The sequence below is a fragment of the Rissa tridactyla genome, chromosome 9 (genome assembly GCF_028500815.1).
Source record: "Rissa tridactyla isolate bRisTri1 chromosome 9, bRisTri1.patW.cur.20221130, whole genome shotgun sequence".
Lineage (NCBI taxonomy): Eukaryota > Metazoa > Chordata > Aves > Charadriiformes > Laridae > Rissa > Rissa tridactyla.
In genome coordinates, this window is record NC_071474.1 from 39,399,824 (window position 1) to 39,424,264 (window position 24,441).

The 24,441-nt window shown below is 41.3% G+C and overlaps 1 protein-coding gene across 5 annotated transcripts in view; it reads left to right on the forward strand.

The window, feature by feature from the left end:
* Nucleotides 1–24,441, forward strand: part of IL1RAPL2 (interleukin 1 receptor accessory protein like 2) — a 398,133-nt gene that overhangs the window by 187,186 nt on the left and 186,506 nt on the right. For 4 of the 5 annotated variants that reach the window (XM_054214552.1, XM_054214553.1, XM_054214555.1 and 1 more), the window contains one exon: nt 19,299–19,572. The exons of the other annotated variant lie outside the window; for it this stretch is intronic. In XM_054214552.1, the coding sequence (XP_054070527.1) occupies nt 19,299–19,572 (274 nt within the window). The remainder of the gene's footprint in view (nt 1–19,298; nt 19,573–24,441) is intronic. 5 annotated transcript variants of the gene reach the window in all.

Consider the following 24,441-nt stretch of genomic DNA (forward strand, 5'->3'; position numbering starts at 1 on the left):
AGCTGGAAGAAGTGATCTTCAGATACTTTTTGTAAGAGGTGGTCTTTCATTTGCAGCTCGAAGCTATAAAGAGCACAAGGCTTGGTCTCGCCTGACTATGAAACTTTTGTCACAGCTCACAAGAGACTTTGTAAAGTTACTGACATAACGAGTGGTTGAACGATTCAGCTACGTCCGTGTGAACACTGTCTTCTCCATCCCCAAATAAATACCATCTCCCTTGTACACCGTTCCACTAGGGAAGCTTGGGTATGTATGGCCAGAATATTTTTAGTTGTTGTCTCCCTGCAATGAAAGTAGCAATCCTCCTGCAGGCAGAAAGGAAAGGGCAAGGAGCTTGTAGGAATTCCCACTAGGATGTTTAAAACAGAGCAAACGCTCACCTGAAGGCTCTTGGGGAGGAAGGCAAACTTCAAAACTCCAAGTTTTGAAGTTTTTACTGGTGTACAGAGTGCATATGAGCCTACTTAAACTGCGGGTTGAAACAATGCAAAAAATGCCAACCTGTAGGAAACAAAAGAAAAAACAAAAGAAAAAGAAAAAAAAAAAAAAAGCTTGTGGAAGCCTGTTACTTGTGAAGGGTTTGGCAGTCAGAGGTGATATGCTGAGCCTTCTTCATTGAATGTAGGCAGTGGTAATGAAAATCTAGAGGTTGTTAACAAGAAGAACAAGGCTGCACGCTGTCAAAGGAGGCCAGTTTGCTGGGAAGCAGGCTTTACATTGGGATTTCTTGAGCTGTGGTCCTTAACACATCAGAAAGTGACTCCTGCATCAGGTATGGAAAGACTGAAAAGAAGCAGTGTGGTATAAAGTGGAATCAAATAAAAGCAAGAGAAACATTTTAAAATTTAAGCTTATTTTGATGTGAAAATCACTATGGCAGCAGGGTGAGTAACAGCTGTTTATTGCTTCCCTCGGATCTAGCTTAGGTTATTCTTCAATTTAGGACTGTTTCAACTGCCAGCTGATGCCCTCTGTCTACTGGTAATTCTTAGTCCCTTTGGCTTGGATCTAAACCAGAGCTGGGGTTACAGAAGTGACTGTCCCCATCCGCAGCGCTCTACTGAGCCATCATGGTTCTTCCATGCTGCATCTCGCTGATGTACAGTGTGCTCTGGTCACATTTGCGTGGGGTAGAAAGGACTGGCTTATGTCGATCTTCAGGGCATTTCATTGAACATTACCAGAATATATAGTTTAGAGAAACAAGCAATGATAGAGTAGGTTTTATTAATTATTTCCCTTCAGATCCATTCAGAGATGCAGTTCCTGCAGTTTCACATTTTTTCGTCATGTCTTAGGGAAAACAAACACAATACTCACGATTATGAATTTACTTTATATTTAAAGAAAGGAAGACCAACATAGAAAATCAACATATTGTACTTCAGTTATAATTTCTTTCTCTCCACCTAAAGTTCTTCGCAAAGATCATATATTTGAGAGTTGGCTTGCCTCTGGAAGCTCTTCTTTTAATGCATGAAGTCTGAAGCACATCACTTTCAAAATGAATAGAAAGTCCCATCTTAGGGCACCCTGGGCTAGATCTGTGTTAGCACGTAATTTGGTGCAGCGAGAGCAGATCGTTAGAACAAAGGATTTGGGGCAGAATCATCCACATCTAAATGTTACGTGGTTTGTGGGGGTTTGCTTCAACCAGATTGAATCCTGGGGTTCTTATGATCCCTGGGATTGAATGTCTCCCAACCTCATATCTGCTTTGGAGCGATCTGAAGACCAGCCATTGACTTGGAGCTGTTTGTCTCCATTCAGGGTGGGAGTGCCGGTGAGTGTACCTGCAGCGGAGCCTCTGAGGTCATGTCCTCCTGATGAAATGTAGTTTCTGCACACCAAAAAACACTTTGGGGGTTGAACTGAGAGAGGTAAGGGAGGACAACAGTAGGACTTGATCCAAAGCTGCTTTACCGCTCTGAATTGTAGCGATAATGTGAACCAAAATCATGTGAACAGAACAGCAGCGGCGGGATGTTGGCGGTAGGGGAGGAGGTCTGCCAGGGATCTGTAAATCAGCTCACAAATAGGCAGGTGGAATTCTTAGTTCTGCGAAACAGATGAATTAGATTTATTGAGTTACTTTAAAGAATCTCTTCAAGGCACAGGCTTGTGGCAGGTGAAATTAATGTGTATGAATGCTTTTTATTAAAAATAAATGCATGTCTTGCAAATCTATCTTTTGCTTTAACAAAGCAAAAATGAAGTCCAACAGCTTAGACATGCGCTGACAAATATTTTCTCCCCTGTGAAATGATGTCTTGGTGAACTGCATTGCAAAAACATGCTGTACTGGCAGTGTGGGACTTGGTACTGTATGGGGGACCTTTGCGTGTTCTTTATTTTATTGGCATACACAAGCATAGTTTGAGATGTGAGAATGCGTTGCTTGCTTTATTGAGAGAACTGTAGTTACCTTTCTTCCTGGTTTTGGTGTACGTGGGAGAAATTTCATCTTTAGAGTTCGTGAAGTTGCACGCTACCTTTCGTCCTCAATACTTTGCAAAGGTCAGTCTGCCCGTATGCAGCACCGTGACAGCCCTCTGAGGTCGTTCTACGCAGCTCCGTGGCTTGGGCAGTGAATCTGAGCAGATACCTACCAGGGTGGGGGCTGGAGAACCAGGCTGGGGGCTTGGGGTTCCCTCAGGCAGGCGGGGTTTCAGCAACTGAGGTTGAGGGTATTCGACCACTTATGGAGTTTAAAGTTTTAGCACTTTCAGGTATCTCAGCAAATGAACTGAATGTTCCTTTTGTTCTGATGGGTTTTGTCTGGAGCTTTAATTAATTATGAGGTGAAATTCTGTTTGGACTGGGTCCAGGCATGCTTGCTATTTGTATAAGTACTTTAGTTTTAAAAGTCATTCGAAACTTGCTTGGAGGACCTTGGATTTCATCTGTTTTCTTAGCAGTTCTCAGAGAAGTAACCGGATTTGTTAAGCTGGTGAAATGCAACCAGATAATTACCTGTGCACGGTCACCGGTGTTCCATATTTAAATGTCATAGGTTCACAATATTATATTCCTGAACTGTACTGATATGATGAAGTATCTTGCGATTGTACAAAATTGTGTTTGAATGAAAATATATGAAAACCAGTAGCTTGACAAATTTCCTACCTATTTAAGGAATTTACAAAGAGTGCATATATATACCCTCTCCCGGCAATACTCATTTTTTGTACTTACTGTATAAAACTGAAGAGCATTCATAGGAGGAGAATTTTTCCAATAATTTGTTACTTGAACTTAAAATAGAAACATTGTTTAATAAAGAATAAAGAGAAGTAGTATCCATTTCCATTTTACAAATGAAGAGTAGATTATAAACCCCAGAGTTGTGTGGGTGCTCTTATAGGCAATGGATACTTAATTATCTTTGATGGTCTGGGCCTCAGAAACTGTAATTTCTTTACTACCGTAAACAATTCACCCAAAACTGTGATTAAAGGCTTAAGGAATGTGTAGTTAACTCATAAAAATATGTACATAAATTTTGCTGATTCATTGCACTGTAAAGCACATCCTTATTTATTATTATAAATGAATCTCTAATGTAGCTCATGCAAAGTCTAAATGAGTGCCATTCTTTTTCATTAGGTAGCTCTTTAAAATCGATAATGTTTTCTTTAAGGGAAAGCTTTGGCTGTTACTAATTTAAATCTCATTAACTTTTGCCTTTTTTTCCTAAGGTTCAATTGGAACTACATTTTTCATTTAGATTTGAAGCTGCAGGCTACATGTAATTCCATTAAAAAACCCAAGGTAGGCAGGAATAATGTTGGGTTAACAGTAATTTAGAGAACCAAAAAACTCAGAATATTTTGCATGCAGCCTACACTTGTCATTTAGAAGTAAATGGTCTTCCCAGCACAAAGTTTGGAGATGCATGGGCGTTTGAGAAATCCTTTCCTAATTAATGTAGAGTTTGCAAAAACAGGTTGAAAGTCACTCTTCCCTGCACCATATTCTTTTGATTTAGGTACATGTGTGTGCAGTGAAAGTTTGTGAATATTCTTGAGACTCAGGGTTGTAACCCCTGTCCCCACTGTCCATGCCTGTGTTTGCACGTCTCTTGGTTTGGGTCTAGTGGGACACTGCTGTCATCCCTCCCAGCCTTCAAGTGTATTATCTGTGCACTATAGAGCGGCAAGATTTTTTCTGAATATGTGTAAATAGAAGCAAAAAAGTGCAGTGTCCTTTATGCCTGCTGAGTAGGTTTGTCTCTTCTAACAGGAGGGTACTACACAGAGAAGCAGTCCAATGGCAACTGGGCTATTAGCGGTGCGTTTTGTTATCTCAAGTTTGTAGCTCATTAATGAGGTTGTATTGGTTTATCTCTCTTACGGAAGACACACTGATCAGTCTCAGGGAAGAGGAAAAAAATCCAATTTTTATCATTTTGATGACATACTTCGGACTATTTAGTATTAAACAATAGGAAAAAATTGGGTTGTAAAGGTTTATATGGCCCTGGGCAGTCTGGAGATTGAAAACTTAGCACAGCTTTTCAAAATAGTGGTTGGCTGGAATGGTTCTGGCACCATATTATTCACAGCACATCAAAATTAACACATTACAAGCAGTGGTTATTTTCAGTTATGTAAAATCAGATGAGTCTTTAGAGAGATTAAAATGAGATTTGTAATCGCTTAGGAAAATTTTTAAAATTGATAACTTGACACAGTATGGTTTCAGATTATGTGAAGTCTGGCGTGAGGATATTTATATTTCTGTTTGCAAAGCTTCTATTCAAAGTCATCGTGATGGAAATATTTACAATGCAGACATAATAATATCTTTAATATGCAAATAATTCTAATTGCATTTCTTACACTGTCAACCCCACAGTGAAATATCATTTATTTCACAAGTGACACATGAAAAAAAATGATTGAATTTGTGATACTCTTATTTTTAACAGAAATACAACGGTAAGTGTCTTTAACTTTGAAGATCTTCTCTTTATCAGTAGTTCACTTACCATAGTTTCAATGACGCCTGCATCTCTCTTTCTCATTCATACTCCTGGTTCACACACGCTCTCTCTGTGTTTTACCCCCCTTCCCCTTTCACAAAGAGGGTGTACTGTAGGGATGTTCTCCCAGGAGTATTGGCACCCAGGGCTGTAGTGTGCAGAGGTTGTGTAGGGCGCACTGACCTCCACGGGAGCTGAACGCCATCAACACCTCTAAGGCTGGACATTCTATCTTATGAAAACAAGGCTGATTTGTTGCCATCCAATTCTACTTTAACCTTGATGAGACCTGATTCAAATTGCTTTTTTTGTGCTGTGGGAACACGTGTTATACTGTCAGAGACCTCGCTTCAGTTCCCTGTCTGTAGCCCAAAATCCCTACCCTGAGGTCACATGCCTCCTGTGTGCGTTTTCTCCTCCGGCTGGGAACAGTTGTTTTCCTCTTCCTTCAGATGTAGACCTGGACAGATGACAAGTTCTGTCATCTGAACTGAAAAATCTGTCATCGTCAACTGAAATAATAATGTAAAAAAACCAGCAAAATAGACTGAAGTTGAATTAAATAGAACATTTTTCAATTGGGAATGCATCCACTCACAACACAGTTTGTCCAAATTAATCCTCCCCGCATCCCCTGCTTCCCCACTGAACGCTATTTTCTGAATTCAGCTTGCATTTAGCAGGTGTGGTGAGGGAAGGATGGGGGAGCGGGGGGCAGCAGAGCCCCAGCCCTGAGCTGGGAGCCAGGAGCCCTCCCTGTGCCTGCCAAGAGGAGCGGGGATGGCCTGCCTGCCCCGAGCAGGGACGGAAGTCCCCAGCTGAGCAGTTGGAGCCCCTCAAACTCATTGAGATAACTGCAGCCAGGCTTGGAAAGGAGCATCTTCTTTGTGAAGAAGATGGGTGGAAGAAGGTGGTATCCAGCTTCGTGTTTCTGTCTTCCCTAATCGCTGTGAGTTTTTTTTAAGAGTTGAAGTACCAAGTTTCCATACTTTAAAACACGGTTTCCTTAGTGAAAAACATATTGGTTTTCTTTGGGGTGATCCCTACAGAATCCAAACCAGGTTTAGCCACCTCAAAGCTTTGTTGTATTAATCATTTTAAAATACTACTTAAACCCTTGCTCTCAAAGTTATGGCAGTCAGTTCCCAATGCTGGGAAAGTAAATGATGGCTGGGGGTTAGGTCAAGAAACTGGGAGTGAGCAAGAGCATGACAGAAAATGAGCAGAGTTCCCTTTGCTCACTGAGTGTTGAGTAACCAGTCAGTACAAGTGGGAGACGTTAATTAAAAAAGTTACTCCAGTAATGTAATTTTTCTGGTTTATCAGTAGCCTAGGTGGGAGCTTTTATGATGATTTTTCCAAGTTGATGGATGGGTGGGGCTGCAGGATGGTGTCCCAGCTGGAGGACGTGGTGGCATCCGAAGAAAGGCCTCAGGTGCCAAGGACTTCCCTCCCTGCGCCCCCCTCCCTCCATCCCAGGTCCCAACTCCCATCTTTGCCCGGCCTCAGCCCCGAGCTCAGACATCTCTCCATCTCCCCGTCCCCCTCTTGGGCGCTGCTTGGTAAAACACACGGCAGCTGTGTGTTTTTCAGAGTGAGTCGAGGCTGTTGAGAGTGACAGGAGGCCCATGAATAAAACACAGATCTGTTTGTTTTGTGCCATTCCGAGCAAATGATGTATTAGTAATGAAGTATTTGCAGTTAGTCACTTTTGCTTACTAATAAATGAAATGTTCCTGCCGCCAGTTTTGTTCCTGGCTCATGAAGTTACAGGGAAGTGTGAGGAAAAAGGCTGTAAACTGGGCTGTTTTGGGGTCTGTCTGCTTTATGATGATTCTTATGTTGTGTATGGTTGGACTCGATGATCTCAAAGGTCCTTTCCAACCACGAAGATTCTATGATTATTTAAAGATAAATAGTTGTTGTTCTGCGTCAGCTCAAAGAAGAGCCTGTTTCTGTGGGGTTTCAGTCGGCCATTGGCCCTGGCCTGAGTCTCCTCAGTCAAGACCTGGGAAAACAAACAGAAAGTGGATGAAGTTCCTCGGGACGTGCCCATGTGAGGAGCTGCAGCCCTGGTGATGACAAAATGTCCCCTCTCCCCCACCAAGGGGCCATCACCAGGGCTGGGGCTGGGGAGGAGCGAGGCCCGGGGAATGGGGGACCGGGAGTCGACTGAGCGGAGTCGTGGTGCTGGTGACAGGACCTGCTCAGGGCCACCGCTCACAGCTTGTCTGGAAGGGGGTTGGGATTTTGGGGGGATGTGGTCCCACAACGTGGGACATGTGGTCCCACAAATGTGGCCCTTGTTTTCCCTGGAGACACATTGCTGGGGTGTGTGGAGCTGCCGGTGGATGCAGTGCTGCAGGATGTTGCTACAGGCAGGCTTTAGACAACGTGTGTAAATGGTAAAGGTGTGCCTAAACAAATGTCGTGTTACGGAGCACAGCACTGCATTACCACTTGCTGCACTGCCTGGAGTGGCACGGCTGTAACACAGGTAGCTCTTGTAACGGTTCATTTTTCAACCATCCTTCATTTTTCTTTTTTACATGTAATTATAATAGTTTGCAATATGGATAACTCTATGTTTGTTTGTTTTAAATAGAAACAAAAGTCTTAAGAACAACATTTACTGTTTTAAAACATCTCATTTTGAAAGCTCTTCATAATTCATCAGCTACAGACACATTTTAGTTAAATAACCCTCTAACAATTCGATTCATGGTTGTCCTATAAAAGCAAATATTGTTTTGATTTGTGACTGTTCATTTTACTGAAATGAAATTCGGTGTGTTCTGCAGTCAGGAGAGTTTCCTATTTAAATTCTGCTGCGTATGTGCAGCTAATGAATTAAAATGAGAGGAGGAATTACAACCTAGGTTAGAACGTGGGTCACAACCTTTTCAAACAGAGGTCCACCTGTCATGCAAGTGGAAATGGTAATTGGCTCACTGCAGCTGAAATTATCTCTTCCAGATAACAGGAGGAATGGCATAGCAATTGTAAAATGGTAGGTATGTCCTGATAGCTAAAGGTAAATGTGCAGAAACAAAGCAAATGACCAGAGCTGGTTGTTTGTTGCAAGTAAATTCAGATGAACTTGACTTGTTCCTTTTTATTCGCAAGCATGTCCTGATTTAAAGTTGTGCATTCTCTCTTTTTTTTTTAACATTACAATATATTCATCAAGTAGATTGCAAATGTCCAAGGCCCAAAACATTCATCCTACTTAGTGTGTTTATGATGAGGAGCTTGTTTTTAAAGCATTTGGTAATCTTCTGATGGATTGACGGCATCTTTGTAAGCTAGAAAATAAACTATTAATGAGTAGGGTAGAGATTGTGCACACCCAGATATGGGCATTTGTGTGAAAGGCTCCCTTTATGTATCTGCAAATTGTGGCCAGCAAGGGCTGCGTTGGTGGTAGGACCAAATCATTGGGGTCGGATAGGTTGGAAGAGACCTCTGGAGGCTCAGAGTCTGGGTCCTGCTCAAAGGCCTTGCATGGTGGCATGGTTGGCTGTGTGGGCAAGGCCTATGCACTGGTCAGGCATGAGTTGCCCATGGTAAATGGGGAACTTGGACTACCAGAAATGCCCCTGCTGAGGTGTCCCAGTGAATAATTGCTTAAACCTTGCACAAATACGGTGTATCTCATCCACAGGAATAACCGAGTCCTGCTTTCCTCTTGTGGTGGGGGGGTGCGATACTATGCCTAGGCTCTTCTCATACTTCCCTTGCTCTCTTCTCCTGTCGACCAGTCTTCCTCTGCCACAAGTGAGATGTAGTAAGAGCCCTTGCAGCAGACCTGTGTCACTCAAGGATTCCCCTCTGAGACAGCAGAGGAAATGAATTTAGTCCAGTGTATTCAACAGGGAGTCCATCTTCCTAACCTAGTCCAAACTCACGAGGATTGTGCGCTCAAAGCAGATAATCCAACTCAAACTGTCCACATGCTTGAAAAACAGATGAAAAATAAAATAATCTTGTGCAGGTACACCAGTCCTTCTGCCCCACAGGGACCAGAAAGTTAATAGAGTTTCATTCTCTTTAATTTTAAATTCCTGTTATTCACAGCTCTTTCCTACAATTCCCTCGTGGGGATAACAAGCAGTGCATATAGAGTTTCCTAATTGTGTGATTACTTGAGACTGCAACTACCTGATCTGGGGTCTAGTTTCCATTTACTTTACCTTCAGTAACTTTATTCAAAGGGACTAATGAAAAGAGTCATCAATTATTGAAATGAATTCAGCTTTGTTCCCGAAGTTTGCATGGTGCTAAAGACTTGAAAACAGAAGTGTGTGAAAGTCTCCGTGGGTTAATGTGGTTAGCTGGAGAATATTAAAACTGTCTCAGAGAGTGTCCTTAAAGAGCTTGTGTATAGTCAACACCACTTAAAATATTAATTGCATATACCTTCAGATATAAAGCATATTTCCAGTGTGTTGCTCCTTACCCGAACTCTTCTTAGGATAAATTTTTTATTTATAAATGCAATGGAATATTTTCAGTCTGTTTTACTCGTTACTTAAATCAGTTTTTATTCTCCTTTTTTTTAGAGATTCATTCTTCTTGTTTTCTTTTTTGATCTAATTTGTCTAAAGGTAGTATCAGAAATGCTTAGAAATCTCGTTGTACTTTTCCGTCATTCATTGACTTCCTCAGGAGTCCAAAGAGCTAATAAAAACAGCAATATTCATTGTGGAAGATGTTAGAAAAAAATATTTTTTTCCCCTTTCTGGAGCTTAGAAAGCAGACGTATTTTTATTTACCCGATTTTGTGGGCATTATGTGAAAAAAAAAATATATTGGTGTTCAGATGGGTTTCAGAGCTGAGTGAACAGCTGATTTACAGTCCTCATGGAGTTCGTACCTGTGTTTGCACTGAATTGTTTGCTGAGTTGTTTATTTATGGAATTTAAATATTAGTTTTTAACAGGGACGTTTTGTTACTCATTGAGTCCAAGAAGCAGACGTAATGTCGTGTAACTGATATGGCCACTCCAATTTAGAGCAACATGTTTTATTTGAAATAACGTTCCCTTGCTAGTGGGATGAAACAAAAAGGGAGATGTGCTCATTTAATGATGTTATTTCATGTCTGACTTTGAAGAAATGGGGATTCGTTTATAGATCCACAAACAAGAGAAGGCGTTTAATTGTTCAGATAACTTGTTCACTGCAGATCACCCACTTGGCTTTACTTCTGTGGGAGCAAAGGTGGAGGCTGGGCAGAGGCAGGAGCTTCGTAAATGAACTTTCCCACAAGTCTTCCAAATCTGCCTGCCCGGTGCGGGAGGGGAACCGCAGCGGGAAGGGCAGGGGCCAGGGGCTGCAGGACGGGCTGAGAAGGCAGGGCAGGCTGGGGCACAGTCCTTGAACCTGTGTCTGGCACTTCATAAAATATACAAAAGCATAAAACCATGAAGTATGTCTTCTTTGTTGTTCATGTCCTGGCCCTGCTGCTGTTGATTTTCAAGGTGCCTTTTACATTGTTTTCTAGCGTGGTGACAGCCACGGAGAATCAAGGCATTACACTGAATATTTAAAACCTAACCACTTCATAAGTTCCAATTTCTGTACTGTTTACTTCAACACAGACTCTTTAAAAACCCGCCAGATATTGAAGTGATTAGGAGATCAAGGTCACCAAACACTCATTTTTAGGGTAAATATGCTGCATTTTAAACAGTTGCTTTAATGCCCTCCTCTTTCTCTGTGCTCAGCAGAGCAATCTGCTCGAAGCGAAGAGCACAGCTTTGGAAGGGCACTTCGAGTCCATCTGTCTCCAGGAACATCTGACTTGGAAGAGGTAGCAAAGAGTATGATGAGACCAGATATTTCCTTTCCATCACAGAATGTGTTTCAGAGCTCCCTGTCTCCAGCAAAATCTAACCTGCCAGCTGGGATTTGCTCTTCTCTCCATCAGCAAACACTCCCCAAAAGCCCTGTGATAAGGTGCCACCTGAAAAGCTGGCTCTGACAAGTGCTACAGGATGAAATGCCCCTGTCCAGTAACTTCTACTGACACTACTTTTTAGCATTTTTTGTTCTTCAAGTATAATTTGTAAGTCTTGACCACATTAATATGCCATCGCTTCTGGAAGCTGAGAATTTGTTCAGGATCCAAGCTGGTTTTTTTCTCTCCCTAGAGAATTTTACAGATTGGTGATCTACTAGTATGTTCTTTCTTTTGCATTTTCAGTATAAGACTAAAATGCTTCTGGCTCCATATGCATATGTAAGTCAGGTCAGAACAATCCGTTGTTATTTGGACCTCTGGCAGTATGTATTTAGAGTTTGTTTGACCTCAAAGGAAATTTCGAGTGTTCGGCTGGAATATTTGACATTTGAGTTGGGTTGTTTAGCTGTGGCTCATAAGCTGGTCAAAAAGAATGAAGCATTATACAATTCTTAAAAACCTTTTAGCCCATCTTATAGAAATTTGAAGCTTTGATCAAAATTTGGAAAATATTCAGCCAATGTATAAGGAGAAGTAAATGCATTTTTCCTTACTTATGAGCCAGATTTCGAGAAATATTTGCATGTTGCTAAATCTAATGAAGTTTTTTTGCACTCATCATTATTTGATTTAGGAATTTTGGAATATTTGCTCTTTTACATGTTTTAAAATCTCAAACATTTTTGCCAGTAAGTTTGAATGGTCTAAATCTTGCTAGAAAACATTCAGAAAATGGAGATCAGAGTAGAGAAATGACAAAGTCTGTGAGTGATCCTCTTCTTTGATGTTGTGTTTCTACAGCAAACTAGTCTTGGTTGATGATTGCTGAATCTAGATGTCACTGTGATAGAAATGAATTATTTAAAGTTGTTAACAGGAGAAACGTTTGCAAAATTTACCCAGCTTGAATCATGATAAACTTTTTTTTTTCCCTCAAAATTGAAGATGGTTTTCTGAGTGGTTTTAATCTCTAACAGATAACATTGTTTTGATTTACTACACCCCTCAGGGGACAACTGTTTAATTTTTTTTCCTAAAATGCAGTTTAACATGTGAGCATAGTCGGTGTCAAAAACTAGTGTTCGCTTGACTCAAAAAAGGGTGAAACTGTAACTCATAGAAAACAAACATCACTGACACCTTACCTGAACTTCCTTCTCTTTTCCTCCCTGCTTGCTCTTTGAGACCGGCTCCCCGGCTGCTGGAGAAGGTCATCCTTCTCTGAAGTACTGCTAGCATAGGCTTCTCCTTCTCCCCTGTAAAACTGAGTAACTTGCTCTCCATGTCAAAGATGCCAGCTGAGATGTCTTTCAGTAAAGTGGATTTTTATTAATTGTTATGAGAGTGTCCTTCGACCATTCAGTTTGGTAGGTCAGCTAAGCTGAGGAGGCTCTACAAGCAAAGGTCTTACCTTGCTTTGGGGGTGACATCCATGATTTTGAAGAGCACGCAGAGTGTTCAATAGATTGTTTTGTTTGAAACGTGTTCTCTGAAGAATCATAGATGGAGTGGAAGGGGTTGCTGTCAGCTTTTAGGAGGCTCAGCTCCCTGATTGGCTTGTGGTGTGAGGAGCAGGGAAGGGTTCCAGGAGAAGGCAGGGTGGCAGGAGACCGCATGCTGGGCTCAGCTGACGGATTCATATGGCAGCACTGGGCTGTGATGAGATCCCAGCAGGGGTTTGCAAGCACCGTAGCAGAATTAGCATGGCATGGCCAGAAAGCCAGAGATGTGAAACCAATTATGTATGGTGAGCCCAATCAAACACCCTGATCCTTTGTGAAGATCACATCCAGCCAAAGCTGTTAAAGGCATTGCTGCATTTGCTCAAATGGAGGGTGTGTTGCCTTTTCTCCAGAATCAAAATCTGAAAATACCAAGTTGCCTAAAATTCAAGGGCTGTAACCGATTTCTCCCCTTTAAGAGTCTAAAAATTTGCATCCCTTTTTGGATTTCCTTAATGGAGTGCATCTATCGTTGCTATCTGTCTGCAAACCCCGAGCATGATGGATATCAGTTCCTAAACTCTGCTGTTCTATGGCTAATATATAAATAAAAATATAACTCCTGCATCAGGGGAATGGTCGTTGTTTGTTGTTTTTTTTTGTTGGTTTTTTTTTTTGTGACTATGTATTTACAGTCACAAGCATTACTTGCTTTGTGGAGTGATAAATTTAATACATTAGCTAGTATATTATTTTTTAATTATTTATTTGTCGATGATTTCAATTTAAAATGAGATTTGCAGGTAACAAGGTAGGCAAACATGTTTAACAATGCCATGATATAAATTGCTGTAGGTGACAGATCCCTACAAAAATTATTACAGGCAGATTCGCAATGCAAAAAATTATTTATATGACAGCAAGCAGAAAGACAAATTACTCAGAGACTATGTACATGCTCTTCTATAATTGCTCATAAATTATTATGGTTCATGTTAAAATGCAGCTAGACTCCCGAGACAACTAGATTTATTTAAAATAAGAATAATGGGAAATTACCGGGAAATGTTGGGGAAGGAGATGCAGTACACACTGTGGGTGATTGCTAACATACAAGTACAGAACTTATTGTCAACCAACTTAATCTGTAATTTGCTTGATAATTTTGAAACCTTCATTTTCAATTCACCATCTCCTCGGGTCGCGTTAGCCCGGATAGATAAGTGGGATGGGCTCAGGGCAGCCCCACTGTCATAACTGCTGCTGTGCTTCCCTGCCCATGGGGACACATCGGGACTCTCTCCTGCACCCATGTAGGGCTCTCATGTACCTGAACACTTTCACATTCTACGAAACAAGACTGAAGTTAGTCAGTCGGGTAAGAAGTTATACTAACGGGATGAGGGCACGGACAGATAGACGGGCAAACCTCTTTTCCTTAGGGAGCTGTGCTAAAAATGGGACAATGTTTTCCATATCCCCTCAATGCTCCAAATTTTAGAAAATATTTCAAATAATGGTCTTTATTTAAAGTGTCTAAAATACACCCACAATAGATAGGATTTAATTTGAATGGGGCTTTCAATCAGGCACTTATTACGGATCAGCTGATTATTGAGTAGCAGAGAAAAGATGTATATACATTTATTATATAATAAATGCCTCTCTTTAATGCCTTTATTATTCTCTTCTTACCACCCTGATTATATTACACACTGAGAGCCAGTCCAACAAAAACGACAGCAAACTTTGTTCTGGATAATGGAGTGCTAAACTCCACCTAAGCAGCTCCAGTCATTCGTAATGACAGCTTGGAGAATGCTCCAAACGAATCTAACAGTGCTCACGCTCCAGTGACTGACAGCGCGGCAAGAGGAAAAATTCCAGCTTCCACGTGAGCGTGGGGAGCCTGACCTAGATTTTAGCCTCTGCAGCCTCGTAAGAGGAGACATTCTTGACTGTGTATTTAACAAGAATAAAAGAGCAAGGGGGAAAAGTCGTCTCCTGTTTGATTAGTCTTTCTTCAATAATTAAGATTTAGTCAAGGTGCTCTGTGAGACTTCTCCCCTCCGCAGATGTCATCAACCCTATAATGAATGGTTACTCCATTCCCTGTGTGTTCTCCTCTCTGTAATTACCCACCCCCATCCCCGGCACGCTGCGGGAGCGAGCTGCTGCGGGGAGCGCGGGGGCAGGCAGGGGTGGTGGGCAGACAGCCTGCCTGCACCTTCCCCCGCCGCTGCGCTGGGGCAGCCTCGCCGCTGGCTGCTGAAATCCTTCCCTTCGGATACTGTTAATGGGAAAAAGGTTTCCAGTGTAAAGCTCCTTTTTCTTTCTTTTCTGCTTTTGAGATGCAGGTGCCGGGAACGCTGGGAATGGCCAGTCGTGCGCCAGCCCCAGTCTCACTCTGCACTGGGGGCAGCTGGAGATGGGCTTTAGCCACCTTAATGACCTGGCTGTAAATTACCATCCAAATGTCTTTCATCTGTTCCACTGTGCTTTATATACTCCAGCAGCTGTAATTTTGAAAATAAAATAGTAGAGAAGTGCACACTAGAAGGGAAAAGACATTTCCAAATGAAAGTGGAAGATGAGGCAGATTAATGACACTGAAGGATGCTTAGCATTCGTTTGAGCTGTGCTTTGACAAGTTGTTTGGTGTGGATGGGGGGAGAAACTGTATTGTAAGCAGAGGCATTTTCAGCTTCCAAAGCTGGATTTCCATACTGGCTCAGTACCTAACTCCATAACTCTTCCTAATTGTGACTCTGCTCTGTGAAGTAACTGAAAAACTGGCACCTTTCTGCTTGACCCACAAGCTTTCCATGTGTGTCTGAATGTCAGTTTTTCTGTATTGAGGTTTAACTGTGCTGAACCAGCACAGGTTCAAAAGCTTTAGATGACACGACAGGATTAGATTGACAGAAGATTGACAGAATGAATTAGATTGTCTGAATTAGTTTGGATCTAAATTCCAGTTCTGGGCACCCCTATTCATTTCAGCTTACACCCCTCCTTAGACTTTTGTGACTTTGCTGAAGCACACGAGGAAGGTTGCCTTTGAGAAGGCCTGTATGGCCTGGAGAGCAGGGATGAGCCATCTGGAGAGCTCAGCGTTGCTGTTCACCTCCCTTGCTGAGAGACGGCGGCTGTGAGCTCTGCACTGCTCTTTAACTGTAAACTCACACCAGCCTGAAGAGCAGGGCTTAAAAAAAGCACGGAACTTTTGTGAGGAAGTTCTGTATGGCGTATGTTGATACCCACTCGATGTAAAAGCCTTCAAAGCCACCTATATAAAACAATTTATGATGTCAGAACCAGGCTTTAATGTAAAAATTGATTGGATGGGTTTGGGAGACTTGGGTTCTTTTTCCAGCCTTTGTCTGTATAACACATTCGCAGAGAGGTGAACGCAGTGTTTCATGGGGTCCTGGCAAGAGAGTCTTTGAGTTACAGTGTGCACCTTTGGTCATGGTGAAGGATGTTAGAAACCTGGAGGGGATGCACTGAGAACAAATACTTCAGTACATGATTTTCGTAACAGTTATCCAAACTTGTTCTCTTTTGTGTGGCACTAGACTGAGAGGGAGAGCACAGAGGAAGAAGGTGGTGCTGCAGCGGTGAAGAAAAGGAAAGTCAGTAAATTGCTGGTGGCCTTTCATTTTATGTCATTAACAGTAGCTGTTAAAAACAAGAAGCAATGAATTTTCATTTAAATCAGCAGGATGTTTTCAGCAAAACAAGTATGGCAATAAAAATTGAAGTTAAGCGAAACTGTCCGTACCTAGCTTCAGGTGAATGTTTTGGTTTGGGGGCTTCTATTGTTGAAGTAGGAAGTCAGTTGGCTCAACCAGCCACTGCGTTTGCATCTGCCGGTGGTGGGGGTGGCAGGAGCAGGGACCCTGATCCGCACCCCCTGGGGTGAAGGTATTGTACCATCTCCCTTCGCCTGTCCATACCCTCACAACAGTAGATACGTTAAAAGTATACTTTTGAGTAACGAGTTTCCCTTCCTTCTTGAGCCCATGTTAATTTGTTTTACAAATAAAGTTTGTTTTAAAACAAGATGTTACATGGAAGTTTATGTATTAAAAATGTATGAAAGAGGTCAGTGTCAACGGGTTTAAAATGTGGTTCAGTTGCATGGTTCACGTGATCGTAATACAATTAAAGCTGACTTACTGCAAAGGCGAAATTAAAACCTTCCATTTATCATGGTTAGTTTTGAAGGATTCAGGAGAAGCCTGAAAAAATGGTAGATGTAATTTAAAGGCAGTAAAAGCCATAGGAAAAAAAAAAAGGACTAGGCCTGACATTCCACGATGTGTAGAAATTTTGGCTCACTACCTTTGTTTAGGAAGTAAATAAAAAAATCACTTAATGAGTGAACGCTATTGAAGGTACCAGGAAAGATCATGGAGAGGATCATCTTGAGTGAGCTCTCATGGCCAGTGCAGGGCAGCCAAGGGATCAGGGCCAGCCAGCATGGGTTTAGGAAAGGGAGGTCCTGCTTAACCAACCTGATCTCTTTCTATGACCATGTGACCTGCCTTCTGTACGCGGGGAAGGCTGTGGACGTTGTCTGTCTGGACTTTGGTAAGGCCTTTGACACCGTCCCCCACAGTATTCTCCTGGAGAAGCTGGCGAATCATGGCATAGACAAGTGTACTCTTCGCTGGGTAAAAAACTGGCTGGATGGCCGTGCCCAGAGAGTTGTGATTTATGGGGTGAAATCCTCTTGGCGGCTGGTCACCAGTGGTGTCCCTCAGGGCTCAGTTTTGGGGCCAGTTTTGTTTAATATCTTTATCAATGATCTGGATGAGGGGATTGAGTGCACCCTCGGTAAGTTTGCAGATGACACCAAACTAGGTGGGAGTGTTGATCTGCTTGAGGGTAGGAAGGCTCTACGGAGGGACCTGGGCAGGCTGGATCGATGGGCCAAGGCCAACTGTATGAGGTTTAATAAGGCCAAGTGCCGGGTGCTGCATTTTGGTCACAACAACCCCAGGCAACACTACAGGCTTGGGGAAGAGTGGCTCGAAAGCTGCCCGGCAGAAAAGGACCTGGGGGTGCTGGTGGATGGGCAGCTTAACATGAGCCAGCCGTGTGGCCAAGAAGGCCAACAGCATTCTGGCTTGTATCGGGAACCGCGTGGCCAGCAGGAGCAGGGAAGTGATCGTGCCTCTGTACTCGGCACTGGTGAGGCCTCACCTCGAGTACTGTGGTCAGTTCTGGGCCCCTCTGTACAAGAGGGACATTGAAGTGCTGGAGCGTGTCCAGAGGAGAGCTACCAGGCTGGTGAGGGCTCTGGAGACCAGGTCATATGAGGAGAGGCTGAGGGAGCTGGGCATGTTTAGCCTGGAGAAGAGGAGGCTGAGGGGAGACCTCATTGCCCTCTACAACTGCCTGAAAGGAGGTTGTAGAGAGGTGGGTGTTGGCCTCTTCTCCCAGGTGAATAATGACAGGACCAGAGGAAATGGTCTGAAGTTGGAGCAGGGGAGGTTTAGATTAGCTATTAGGAAGAATTACTTTACTGGAAGAGTGGTCAGGCACTGGAACAGCCTGCCCAGGGAGGTGGTTGAGTCACCATCCCTAGAGGTATTTAAGAAGCGTCTAGATGTGGCACTTCAGGGCATGCTCTAGTGGCAGAGATTGTAGGGGTTGTTTTGGGGGTTTTTTGGGTGTGTATGGTTGGCCTCGATGATCTCAAAGGTCCTTTCCAACCATGAAGATTCTATGATTCTACGATTCTATGAAATGACCAGTGTATCCAGAGACCAGAGAATATCTAATACTTTGAGAATTGATATTGTAAATGCAGAAGAGGCAACCTGAACCTTACTTGGTTGAATTTGAGGTAGCTACATCAAGGGTAAAGACATTCCACTTGCATGTAGCTGGATATGATCAATAAATTCTAAAACCTACACATTTCATTAAGCCTATTAATTTCAGATAGTGTATTTGCCTATTGATGATCTGGCTTTGTAGTCTTTTTCTTTGGTTATGTTCTTGGTTGACTTTCAGACTTAAGTTTTTTCCAGCAATAAAAGATTGAGTTAAAAAGTCTCTGATGTGAAGGGGAGTTTCATGTTGATATGGGTGCCTGTTCTAGGATTGTATTGTGACTAAGATGATTTAAAATAACGTGAGAAAAAAGTGTAGGGAGAAGCGATCTTTTATTAAACTAGCTGATGTTAATTTTTAAAGTGAAATATCAAGAAAACTGTTTCAAAAGTTTTTACTGAACAGAACATCAAAAGATCCCTTTTAATATTTGTACAATTCCTGTATTAAGCTTGATTGCATAGGTAGCGTGTTGTAATTGTATCCTGCTGTATATAACACATATCTCTACAGTTGAGTAGGTGGTAGGAAAAAAAAAAAAGCTTGAAAAAAAAAAAAAAAAAAAGAACTGCCTTGAAAAGAGAATGGTAAATGTCACATCTGTTAGTTATTTTTTTTTCATGTAATGTAACTAGCAGAGGTGAATGGAAAAGTTTTAAGGGATAAGAATTGGTATCTCATGCCAATTTACATTTTCCTCCTGTAAAGAGTTAAAAAATTCAAAACTGGCTTACTGGGGCAAGTAGTTAAGGTGAAAACACTTGGTTTATTTATTAAAGAATTAATTTTGTGGGGATGAAAAGTAATGATATTCTAAAGAAATGGAATTGAGACAGCCCAATGTGCTCTATTTATTGCCTGCGCGTTCATATTTACTTGTAATTAAAAAAGGTGTATAAAACCCTTTAATTGCCAAGAGCTCCTTCGGGTTTTTCACGTTGCTATAAACCTAAGGTTCTTTTCTTTTAATTAATTGCATTGTATTTCACAAGCTGCCTTTTGCTATCTTGAAAAAATATTTGTGTCTAATATTTCTTTATTATTGTTTTGCTTTCAGTTGATGGTTGCATTGACTGGTCAGTGGATCTCAAGACATACATGGCTTTGGCAGGTGAACCAGTCCGAGTGAAATGTGCCCTTTTCTACAGCTATATCAGAACTAATTATAGCATGGCCCAAAGCACAGGTCTTAGGCTTATGTGGTACAAAAACAAAGGAGATTTAGAAGAACCCATTATATTTTCTGAAGTTAGGATGAGCAAGGATGAAGACTCAATATGGTTTCACTCGGTTGAGTTGCAAGACAGTGGTTTCTACACATGTGTTCTAAGGTGGGTATTGTGTTAAAGTCTAACTAAGAATGTATAGATTGTCTTGGTTAAAAAAAAAATGTTTAAATTTAGCTCTCAGGATTGAGATATTCTTCCAGTTAATACATGCTCATTATTTTTATTCTCATAATTATATATGTCACATAATGCTTTGTCTCAAAATTAGTTTCCCTACTAGTTATGGTTACCTCTTCCAATAGCTGTAATTAAACATGTGCTTTCACTTAATTACTTTTTTTTTTTCATTCCAACATTTGCAAATTCTCAATTTGCCATAAACCTTTAGAACCGCATACTTCTTAAATCATGAAGTATTTTTGTTAAGTAACACTCTTTTCCAAATCCTCTGAGTTGCTCAAGAGTTAGACACAGTTTGAGTTATTCTGATGGGGTTAGGCCATGGGGAGTTACAATTCTGTCTGGTTTTGAAGAAATGTTTATTTTGATATACAGTTGTGATTTGTCATAAATTTAAGCAGACCTTGTTTGGTAAGGCACTGAAATGCGTGTCTCAGAAGTATTTTGGAACTGTTGGATGAGCCTTAAATTAAGCATGTGCTGGAGCTCGTGATTTCCGTCATGTGGATGTGGATGTCAGCTCTGTGCCTAAAATTGGGAAGATAAAAAAGGAGGACTCTTTAAGAATGAATGAATAAACATCCCTTAAATGATCCAGTTTTGAATTAAAAGGAATTTACAGATACTTTATGTGGTTTGGTTTAAAACTATTTAGTTTCAGAGAATGAAGCTTGCTTCATCTTTGTCTGCTATTCTGTACTGAAATTATACACGTTTGATGAATTTAATACCAAATATTTGCAGCAAAATAACAGCACTGTTCAGAGCCCAGAATTTCCTCTCTTGCAGTCTCTGCTAAGTCGTGCTGCCTTGTCTCAGCTGCCGCAGTTCATTTTGATCCTGAAGAACGCTACTAAAATCAAAGATTGTGCTGTGGTGCATGGTGATTTCTACTGGGGACCAACGTCCAGTTTAAATATCAGATGCATCTGCTAAACTCACTATTAATTCTGTGTTGCAGCCTTTGGAGTTAATTACTCTTTTAGCTGCTCTGTCGCAGGTTTAGTGTAATGTGAACTCCGTGATTTTGAAATGTTACGGGAAGATAATGATTTATATGTTTCAAGGGAGCTATACTTTTTCATAAGAAATCCCTGTTGTGGTAATCAAGTTAATAGTTTATTACTCTGGAAATTTTAATGCAAATCCTATGTGAAAAATTATTAATTTATCTTCGATTGAATTCTGAGCCATACTTTTTTCTGGAAAATTTCAAAACTCTTTGGTGATTTACATGGCAAAGTAGTTTTGGTAACAAATAGGCAAGGTCTTAATTCATGCTTTCTCCTCATTTTCAGATAAAACCCATATGATGTGCCTCTTGGAAGGCATTATACAGCAATAAGATTTTCCTTGTCAGTTATACAGTTTTTCTGCTTTGCATAGAACTTTCTTCTATAATTACAGGTATTTTTGCCTTTTTCGGATTTATGTCCCAGTGCAGGATATTACATATAATGGTTACACATAAAAGACTGTATTTCTTCCTTTACTGAATTAATTCTTTCTTCCAAAATTTTGGTAATGTATCCTTGCAGTTATTGTTTATGAAATCATAGGTGGCTTAAAATAGCTGAGGAAATAGCACTAGTAATTTATTTTAATTTCATTAAAATTGTGCTAGATGTAATGTTCTGAAATATGATCACACATTTGTGGTAGACTATCCACACCATTAACTGTGTAATTTCAGCTTTATGAATCCCTTTTTTTTTTTGGAGGGGGATAAGCAGATGTTTGTGTTTTAGTCATTAACCAGGATCACCTGCTTTGTGAGAATTAAGAGGTCAGAAATGAGAGCAGTAATTCTAGAATATGATTTTATTTTCTAGAAACATAAACAATTTCTGTTACAAATGCCTTCTTTTGTAGACAGAATGAATAGAGACTGGTAGAGAGAACTCAGTGCAGTGGAAATGAAGAGGTGACTGTCCATTAGTGTGCTGTGCTGGGTTTAGGGTTGCATGCATAATTAAGGCTTCTGGTTTGGTAGCTGAATGAAAAAAATTGGGGAGGAAAATGCTTTTGTTTCAAGATAAATGTAGAACTTTTGAAGTTTTTCTCAACAAAGATGTTTTCATTTATGTCCTCTAAGAGAAAATCAGAAGCAATTCAAATCTAAATGTATGTCTCTCTAGCCCCTTACCAGAGATGTGGGAAGCCCTGGTGCAATTCCCTCTGCTGCCCTAAGGGTGAAAATTCACATTTGTGTGTCTCAGTGGCCGGTGTGTCCTGCATTCACCCACTTCAAGTCTCTTGCCTTAGAACCGTTCTGTCTGAAATTCGTATTTGTCTATACAAAAGGGTCGCAAGGAGGTGGGATGCTTAGATATGCTGCTAAGGCTAATTGGGGACAAGGGGTTCCTGTCCCAGAAGAAGTTTATGGCTTGAAAGGAAGGACACTCTTGAGCTGGGACAGTCTCTGGTAGAAGGCAAGTAAACACCAAGGGTTTTTAGCGAGTTGTACATAAAGGATGTCACAGACAATAGTGAGAGTTATGCTTATTCACTCTCCCTCGACTTCTTTTTTCTCGGTCAAAACAATGTAGCAAACAAGAAAACTGCATGGGGAAGATGGCAATTGCACATTTCACTGAGTTTCCTATTTGTTGTGAAAAGGTTCTTCACAATTCTAAAAAAAAAAATCCCGCTTTTCAAGAAGCTGCATTTTCTGGTTGCTCGTGGGTGCTTGTAGGATCAAGGCATGAGTACCTTTGAAGCAATTGGAAGGAATTTTTCAGAAGCTGCTTGAAAAGAGTGGGTGTGAGCAGGGGAAGGATAGGCTGATAAGACAATGATTTGGAGATGGATAAAAATTAAATATGTCAGTGAATTCTTTCTTATATAGAATTGTCACTTCAATGATCATAATGTCTGTTTTGCAAATGAACCTGTAATGCTGAATAAAATTAAGGAATATTAGTGCAGCATTAATGAAAGAGATTGCTTCTCCAGACTGAGGAGGTCTGATACCATAATTTAAATATTGTCTCTCCTTTATTAACCAATCAGACATTGTTCCACAGGCAGGTGTGGGGGTGTTTGTATAATAGGAGGAAATTATTGTTGCCTTAAAACTTACTTCTCTCTTCTCACAATACATTTTGTCGTTGACCTGACACTCAGATGCAAACCGAAGTGTGGTATTTTTCTCCAGTGTTAAGCATGGCTGTGACATATTAAAGGGTCTGATTCTGCAGGGACTTATAAAAGAGTGCAGAATTGAGCTGTGTTACCTAATCCATGTGAAATCCGTGGATCTGCTTAGTTCTCAGGTGCCTTTTCTGTGTCAAACCAGGGATATTGCTACAGCAAGATCCAGCGACATCCAAAAAAGGGATCCTGACTAACGGATAGACGTGTGTTTCACTCAGTTCCCAGAAAAATGCCGGGACATCCGTGTCGCGACTTTACTGCCCAATATAGAAATGCTGCATTCTGGAGGTCTCTTTGTAGTAAGGTCCTGGACATGCCATTAATCTTCCAGCACCCACCAATGCTACTTTCAGATAAAGCTGTCACCATTTCTATTACAGAGGTTTGATGTTCTGGGATTTTCGCATCAGCACTCTGGATCGAAGCATTTTCACTGAAGGATTCAGAGATGAGAGCACCAAAGCCACACATGGAAACTAAAATAGATCTAAATGCACAGGGTAGCCCTAAAGTTCTGAGGGTATAAGACAGTCATTTGCAGATCATGTGCTGCTTTTGCTCTCTGAACAAATACATTTGTTTCTCTGTGTTAAATGCCTCCATTTCTTTAAAGAGGGAACAAGAACTGGGCCTATGTAGATTTTCTTAACCTGGTGAAAAAGAGAAGATGAGCTAGGGAAGAAATCTCATCAAAGCTTAGCAGCACCTTTGCCCTCAGCAAGGGCCTGCTCCTGGAGCCCTTTCTTCTAACTGGGCCCAACTCCGAAATAAACTGAAGTACTGAATAAATGCTTTGTAAGCAAGATCAGTAAGAGTAAAACATTAGTGCATATTTGCTGTTAGTTAACTGTTGGTGAAAGAAAACAACCCAGTTCCCACAATGTGAATCAGGAGGGTAGAAAGTCTGGGTCTTGTGGGGGTGCAGGGGAAGCAGGAGGTGGAGGTTTATGGTCGCCAGGCTGGCTGACGGAGCTAAGCCTCGATTTTTGTACAAGATGCAGAATAACAAGGGAGTGAGGGCCTTGAATACCTATGAGGAAATAAGCCTGCAGATCTTTAATACTAGCATTTGATGCCAGAAAACTGCCAACAAATCAAGGTAAGAAATCTGCGCATCCTTTTTCCCTTACTTTGTCCCTATCCGCACAGTTCTTAATGGAGAGCAGCATTGCTATGGACATGCACAGAAGAATCAAACCTTTGCCGAGCCATTGGTGAAATACTGAGATATTACTTTCTGAGCAGTAATAAAATAGACTGATAGTAGATTTTAAGCCTTCAGGCTTCTGAATGTCTGTGGGAGCGCATGACCGGCAAATCAAAATCAGATTTAGACAGCCTGGAGGGGCTGTCAGTAAAACTTCATTTGTGGCATAACCTTTGTGCTCTCGCTTCAGTGAGTGTTAGGAGGAGCTGAGGAACTTGTTTCAAATGCTTACAACCTGGACTGCAGTATGCACCTATCATCCCAGGAAAAGTTGCACCACTTCCTGAGCACTGAAATTCTGACTTCCAAACGAAAGGAAAGAAGAGTTTTTTTCAGGTCCAAACAGAGACCAAACAGGAAAGTTGGACTAAATCGTGATATGAAAAAGTGCAGGGGGAAGGTCACTTTCTCTGCAGCCATCTGTCATG